This window comes from Saimiri boliviensis, chromosome 1 (genome assembly GCF_048565385.1).
Source record: "Saimiri boliviensis isolate mSaiBol1 chromosome 1, mSaiBol1.pri, whole genome shotgun sequence".
NCBI lineage: Eukaryota > Metazoa > Chordata > Mammalia > Primates > Cebidae > Saimiri > Saimiri boliviensis.
In genome coordinates, this window is record NC_133449.1 from 114,953,707 (window position 1) to 114,961,066 (window position 7,360).

The 7,360-nt window shown below is 54.9% G+C and overlaps 1 protein-coding gene across 1 annotated transcript; it reads right to left on the reverse strand.

Annotated features, from left to right (window-relative positions):
• Positions 1 to 4,642: 4,642 nt before the first annotated feature.
• Positions 4,643 to 6,868, reverse strand: CCL17 (C-C motif chemokine ligand 17). The gene is made up of 3 exons (XM_003943517.2): positions 6,685 to 6,868; positions 5,493 to 5,610; positions 4,643 to 4,915 (listed from the first exon to the last, which is right to left on the reverse strand). Exons 1-3 carry the CDS (start codon positions 6,752 to 6,754, stop codon positions 4,795 to 4,797), a joined length of 309 nt encoding a protein of 102 aa, XP_003943566.2. The 5' UTR covers positions 6,755 to 6,868; the 3' UTR covers positions 4,643 to 4,794.
• Positions 6,869 to 7,360: the final 492 nt, after the last annotated feature.

Below are 7,360 nucleotides of genomic sequence, written 5' to 3' on the forward strand. Positions count from 1 at the left end.
CAGGCTGGTCTCCAACTCCTGACCTCAGTTGATCCACTCGCCTTGGTCTCCCAAAGTGCTGGGATGACAGGTGTGAGCCACCGCACCCAGCCTTTTTTTCTTCTTTTTGAGACAGGGTCTCCCTCTGTCACCCTGGCTGGAGTGCAGTGGCACCATCATGGCTCACTGCAGCCGTGACCTGCTGTGCTCAAGTGATCCTCCCACCTCAGCCTCCTGGGTAGCTGGGAGCACAGGCAGACATTACCACACCTGGCAGGTTTTTGTATTTTGTGAAGACTGAGTCTCACTATGTTGCCCAGGCTGGTCTCAAACTCCTGGGCTCAAGGGACCTCCCACCTCAGCCTCCCAGAGTGCTGGGACTACAGGTGCGAGCCACTATGCCTGGCCTATTGTATATTTCAAAATAACTAGAAGAGATGATTCAACATGTTCCCAACATAGTGAAATGGTAAATGTTCGAGGTGATGGATATCCTGATTACCTTGATCTGATCAGTACACATTGTATGCCTCTGTCAAGTGTCACATTTGCCCCATAAACATGTATAATTATTATGTAGCAGTTTAAAAAAATTTAAACGTACCTACAAGATTTGAATTGATGGAGGTGACTGAGTGACAACACAGAGCAACTGAGGTCACTGAAAGAAGATTTTATTACTTGCATCTCCCAAGAGAACAGGGCATGCCACACACACAGGACCACACATGCAGGGCCACACACACAGGGCCACACACACAGGACCACACACACGGGACCACACACATGGGCCACACGCACAGGACCACACACACAGGACCACACATACAGAGCCACACATACAGGACCACACACATGGGACCACAGAGGAAGTACCAAGTTTGGTCAGGAGGCTGAAAGGAAGGATCAGAACAGCACAGACCACAGCCTTTCGCGGGGTTTCCACCTGAAGGGCAAGGCAGGGCAGAGAAGCAGCCCAGGTCTGGCTAGTTGAAATAATTCCAGAGGGCCTTGGGCATAGGGGCTGTCCCTGGCTGTCCCTACCCGGATCTGGGTGATTTAGGGCAGGGGAAATACTGACTTGGTGTGAGTTACATAGAGATGGTTGTTGGAACTGTGAGCGGGATTGGTTGGAGGGTTTGTAACTGTCATTACTTACAAACAGTTGCAAAAACTGGCTTGCAGGAGAGGTATAAATGCCTTTGGCTCTGTGATTTGGTCCTGTGATAAATGGATCCCAAATACAGTCTCTAAGAAAACACAGTTAAACACGCCGGCCCAGGGCTCTTGACACTGCCCAGGTTGCGTCTGGAGTTAGTGGCCCTGCTAGTTCCCACAGCATTTCTTCCTTCTTCCGCTTCATCCAGCAAACCCCAGGCAGTGTAATGTGTGGTTTCTTTGCCTCTGTGCCCCCAAAAGGAGGGCTGGCCAGCTACAGACACCTCTGCCCCAAGGCTTAGTGCAGCTACAGCCGATGTGGCTGATCCCAGCCCCTGGGTACAGCGATGGGGCCAGAGTCCTGCTAGTGGGGTCAGGGCCTCTGGCCCATCAGTCTTGGAACTTCCTCCTAAGAGCAGAGTGCCCTCTAGTGGGCCCTTGGAGAAAAATCCAATTCTAATTTCCACGCTCCGAGATGTGATGTTTCAAGCCCAGGTTCCCCACGAAATTTCTCTCTCCCCGCAAGTGCCCCTTGTGGAATTCACCCAAGCAGCATTGATGAAAATGTATAAATCAAATACACACTATGCATAAAGCTTTTTTCCCCTCCTCATAAATGAGTCTGGTACTGTCCTGACCCAAATACCTGCCCCATGAGTTTATTGGGGAAATCATGCAAGCAGCTCCAATTACAAGGGGCAGCGTGTCGTCAGGATTAGATGGAGGTGAGCGCTGGGAGCAGGTGGAGGACACACAGCCGAGGATCAGATGCAACCAGAGAGACCAGGGCCGGTCTGCTGGCTGCGGCGGAGGCAGCACTGACTTGAGTGTTGAAGACAAACTGGATTTCAGAATGGCGGCTCAGGCCTGTAATCCCAACACTTTGGGAGACCAAGGCGGGAGGATCACTTGAGCTCAGGAGTTCGAGACCAGCCTGGCCAACATGGTAAAACCCCGTCTCTTCTAAAAATACAAAAAGTAGCCAGGTGTGGTGGCATGCACCTATAATCCCAGCTACTCAGGAGGCTGAAGCATGAGAATCGCTTGAACCCAGGAGACAGAGGTTGTAGTGAACCAAGATTGCACCACTGCATTCCAGCCTGGGCAACAGAGCCAGACTCCATCTGAAAAAAAAAAAAAAAAAAAAAAAAAAAAAAGCTGGGGTAGGGGAGGTGAGGGAAGAGGGGAAGAAGAAGCAAGGTAAGACGGGCGCCCCTCCTGACTTTTCACCCAACCTGCCCATTACTCTTTTTCCCTCCCTCCCTGCCCTCCAATCACCATAGTCTCTAAGTCACACTTCCTTAAAATACCCCGGGGGAACATGGCAGCTGTCCTGCCTCTTGCATCTCACCATCTCTCACCTTGCACCGCGGACACTGCTCGTGAATACTTGGATTCCGAATTCTGCATTTTGTTGCCAGTCCTGGATCCACCTCTTCCTGCCTTTATGCCATGCCCCCACCTAGCACCTTAGGGACCCTCTGGCAACTCCCCACCTCCTCACAGGCCTCCACAGCCCCTCTATTTATCTAAGCTTACAATATGGGCTTCTGAGTAGGATTTCAGCAGGGGAAAACAAGGGTCTTGCTTTTTTAAATAAAGTTTGCTGGAGGCCAGGCACGGTGGCTCATGCCTGTAATCCCAGAACTTTGGGAGGCTGAGGCAGGTGGATCACATGAGGTCAGGGTTCAAGACCAGCCTGACCAACATGGTCAAACCCTGTCTCTACTAAAAATACAAAAAAAAAAAAAAAAAAAAAAAAAAAAAAAAAAAAAAAGGCATGTGTGGTGGCAGGCGCCTGTAATCCCAGCTACTTGGGAGGGCGAGGCAGGAGAATTGCTTGAACCTGGGAGGGGGAGGTTGCAGGGAGCAGAGATTGCGCCATTGCACTCTGAGCATCCTTCCAGCTCCGGCCTGCACGGTGCAGGGGTCCAGGCCCCGGCCATCGCTGGCCTTTGCCGTCTTAAAGCCTTCTCCTTGCTTCCCTCCCTTTTTAGATCATCCTTCCTCCAGCCGGGGGATTCAGAGAACGATTTTCCATGAAGAACTCAGACTGGGCCACTCCTAGGGCTCTGGGTCTGAGGCAGGTGTTCAAGGGATATTCCTCGGCATTACGACAGGAGAAGAGCCCACTTGCAGCCGAAGAGACCCTAGAGTCACAGAGACGCCAGTTCACTGGCTTTATCAAGCTCATTTTGCTGTTCTTGTTTTATTCCTGCCCGTGTTGGAAAGTGAACTTGCGTTGTCATCTTCTCTGCAATGAGCTGACTGGCCACGAGGGGGCAGAAGGAGGCAACAGCCAGGCCTGGAAATTGCCCTTCTAACCGCAGCCCGGCTAAGCAACGCCGGCCACAGGGTCCTCGGAAGAGAAGGACCCATCCCTGCCGCCAAACTGTGTTCAGAGAGACCAGCCACGGCCGCATCGCTAGCTGGGAGAGTGAGAGAGAACTAGGACACGAAGGCGCGATTCCTCCCCCGCTGCACGCTGTGTTCAGCCCTCAGCTGGGCCTGGGCAAAGGGGCCTGGGGGTGGGGTGTCCTGAGCCTACAATCCTCATATTTTTGAGCACAGGGGTGCAAGGTGCCCGGAGTGGCTCACGGAGCGCTCAACCTAATGGAGGAGCTGGGACTGACACACACACACACACACACACACACACACACACACACACACACACACGAACCAATGGGAGAACCAGGCGGAGCAGGGGTTGGCTGCAGCGCAGTCCCCACGAGCTAGGGGAGCGAGTCGGTGGGCGGCTGTGCTGGGCCGGCTTCCTGCAGGCTGCGTGCGGCTGAACTGGGTGGGGGGGTCAGCCCGGGAGGCGGGGATCAGACTTCAGTCAGGAGGAACGGTGGCGGCGTGGCACCCTCCTACCTGCGGTTGGAGGGGCCTGGGAAGGTAACTGCAGGCAGAGGATCCACGGCCCGCGTAAGGACCCAGGACCCACAGAGCCGGCTCGCCCTGGAGCTGGTCTGCAGTTTGAGCGGGGAGAGGGAGCCAGGGCCAGGAGGAGCCGGGCTAGCGGGCCTGCAGGGTGTGCAGGGGAGGCGGGGACAGGGCTGCAGGATCCCCCACCCTCCACCAGCGGGCTCCCCAGCACTGGGCGGAGCTGCGGCCTGCGGGAGGGTCCTGGCCAGTCTGTGGAATTGATTCCAGCACCTCAAGGAAGCTTGTCCCCAGCTCCACGTGGGGCAAGAGCAGGGACTGGGCTGGGGAGAAACCGGGAGACCTCAGGCGGCGAGAATCCAGCTGCCGCCTCCCAGGACCCTGCCAGCCCCGCCCCTGCCCGGGCCTCTCACCAGGGCCTCCCCTCACTGGTGCGTGGTCTGCGGAAGCCACGTGCCCCTCTCAGCCTCAGTTTCCCTTTCCGACCTGCACAGCGCAGGACCAGATGTTCTCTGAGGACCCTCCCAGTGTGACAGGCGGGAGTGGAACCGCGTCTTGCTCTGTGGGGACAGACACACTGACACAGACTGAGCAGAAAGACTTTAATCTGGGCCCTTCTGTGCCCAAGGCTCCAGTTCAGACAAGGAGTTGGGATCTTCCTCCCTGTGGCTCTTCTTTGTCCTTGGAAGGGCTCCCTTGGACCCAAGCGCTCGGGGGTTGGGGTGGTGAACACAGATGCTGGAGGTACCGGGTGGTCCTGGCAGACAGTCAGGAGTCCCGGGTGAGGAGGCTGCGAGACCTCTGCAGGTTTTTCAGGTATTTAAGCGCCTTCTTCACATGCTGGTCCTCAGGGTCTGAACAGATGGCCCTGCCCTGGACGGTCACAAGCCTACACAGAGGGAGGACGTTCCCAGGGATGTTAGAGCAGGAAGGGCCCCAGAGTCCCCAGGATGGCCTTGCCCTGTGCTGAACAGGATTCCAAGACTCCAAGAGGGGCAGGAAGTTGCTGTAGTCACCCAGGGCGTTGGTGGCGGGTCTGGGACATCAGGCTCTGTCCTGAGTGATCTGGACCCTCACAGGGAGCCAGGGCTGCAGGACCTTGTGCCCACCCCTCACACTGCCCGAAGATGGCCTAGAGCCTGCGATGTGGAGACTGTGGGGAGGGCTCAGGCCCAGGCCAGGGGAGGTGACCGCATTGCCCCTGACCAGCTGTGTGACCTTGAATGTTCATCCCTCCCAGGGCCTCGATTTCACCACAATCAAGGAACAGGTTGGACTTGATGCCCTGCAGCCCTTTTGGGTCCCACAGCATGGGTACACGAACTGCCCCAAGGAGCCTGGAGGGGTCGGGGAGGAAGGTCCCCACTGTCTCATCCCTGTTTCCCCGTGGCTGTTCTGGGAGCTCCAGGGTCCACTTGTCCCCATGCTTGGCCCAGAGAAGCAGGGGTGGGGCCAGGGGCACTTACACGATGGCTTTCCGGTTACAGTCCTGGGAGGTCCTGTGCCAAGCAGACAGCTTTCTAAGGGGAATGGCTCCCTTGAAGTACTCCAGGCAACACTCCCGGCCAACATTGGTCCCTCGAGCTGCAGGGAGAGGAAGCGGGTTGGGGTGTCTTTGAGTGTCTGCGTGTGTGTTGCGGGAGCCCTGGGGGTGTCTGTGGAAGGTCGGCATGTGCGTGTTCACATGTGTGCATCTGTGTGTGGTGACTGCATGTGTCACTGCGTGTGTGTGTGTGTGTGTGTGTGTGTGAATGTGCACAGGTATGTGTGTGAGACCTTTGTGTATGTTGTGAGGGTCCTGTGTATTGTGGCTATGCATGTCTGCATGTGTCTGTGGGATATCCTGTGTGTCCTGTGAGTGCCCACGTGTGTGTGTGTCTGTGTGCAGTCCTGTGTGTCTATGCCTGGCAACCTTATTTCATCTTTCCTTTCCTAACCTAATATAAGAATCTGTTTTTTAGGCCAGGTGCAGTGGCTCATGCCTGTAATCCCAGCACTTTGGGAGGCCCAGACGGGTGGGTTGCTTGCAGTCAGGAGTTTGAGACCAGCCTCACCAACATGTTGAAACCCCATCTCTACAAAAAATACAAAAGTTAGCCCAGTATGGTGGCAGGTGCCTGCAATCCCAGCTACACGGGAGGCCAAGGTAGGAGAATCGCTTGTACCTGGGAGGCAGAGGTTGCAGTGAACCAAGATCCCATCATTGCACTCTAGCCCGGGTGACAGAGTGAGACTCCATCTCAAAAAGAAAAGAAACTCTTTTTTGCATGCTCTTGAAATCTTTATGCTGATTCTCTCATTGTGCATAAAACTTATTAATAAAATAAATGCTAATAAACAATTTTAAGAATCATTCATTTTCTATTGCACAACTACAGCTGTGAATCCCAACCTCACAGCCATTGCAGCTCGAGATGTGCTCATGTTGGTCCTTACCAAGTCCACCTGTGAGAGCTGCGACATCATCATCATCGACATTTTTCTCTGCTCGTTTCCCTCAAAATCCTAGTGCTGTGGGCTTCGCATGTCTTTTGTGGGATGGGAGTAGGTGGGGTGTCGATAACACACAAATGTGTATGTGTGTTGCTTCGGTGGTTTTCATGCCCCCAACTCCTGTCCTCCCGGTGCCTGCCCCTGGCCACCTTTCCCTGCTCTCACCTGCATGGATGTGCTGCAGAGAAGCCCCCAGAAGGAGGGTGACCATGGCCAGCATCTTCAGTGGGGCCATGGTGTCAGAAGTCCAGGAGGGAGTTTATGCGTGCAGGACCCTCTGCTCAGGGAGATACCCTGCTGGAGTCGAGGGTGGCAGTGACCTATTTAAGACCTTGGGGGTCTTGCCCCGCCTTCTGTCACCTCCCCACATCCTTTGCTAGACCAGTGAAGTTTGAAGAATTTGAGATGATTCAGGAGAAGTCCAGCTCTTGGAATGTTTGTGGATTTCCAGAGAATGGGCACTCAACTGGAGACAGAGGTGGGGTATATGTGTCTGGAGCCCATTCAGTGACACACTTCTCCTTTCAAAGGGGACATTTCTTGGTTCCTCTATTAGAATTGAAAAGCCTCCATCTGCAACTGAGTTCATCTCTCTGTGGCTAGAGAGTGTCCTTCATGCATGGCGGCCTGAGTGGGGGCAGACGGGGGTTTTGGGAGTCAACCAGCAGAAACCGAGCAGGGCTCTTCTCCTGGACCATGGGCAAGCTTCAGGGCGCTGGGGGGCCACTCTGGCTGCGGGCCACGGGCACAGGGGCATTGCTCTGCAGGGAGGTCCATGCTTTATCTGCCTCTGAGAGAGGCTGAGGCCCACCCAGGGCACAGAGCAGCTTCAGTTGCCTGT

Coding starts and splice junctions, on each gene's coding strand:
- CCL17 (XM_003943517.2), bottom strand. CDS start 6,754: ATGGCCCCACTGAAGATGCTGGCCATGGTCACCCTCCTTCTGGGGGCT. Junction 5,611..6,684: donor TCTGCAGCACATCCATGCAG/GTGAGAGCAGGG, acceptor CTCTCCCTGCAG/CTCGAGGGACCAATGTTGGC. Junction 4,916..5,492: donor TGTAACCGGAAAGCCATCGT/GTAAGTGCCCCT, acceptor CCCTCTGTGTAG/GCTTGTGACCGTCCAGGGCA.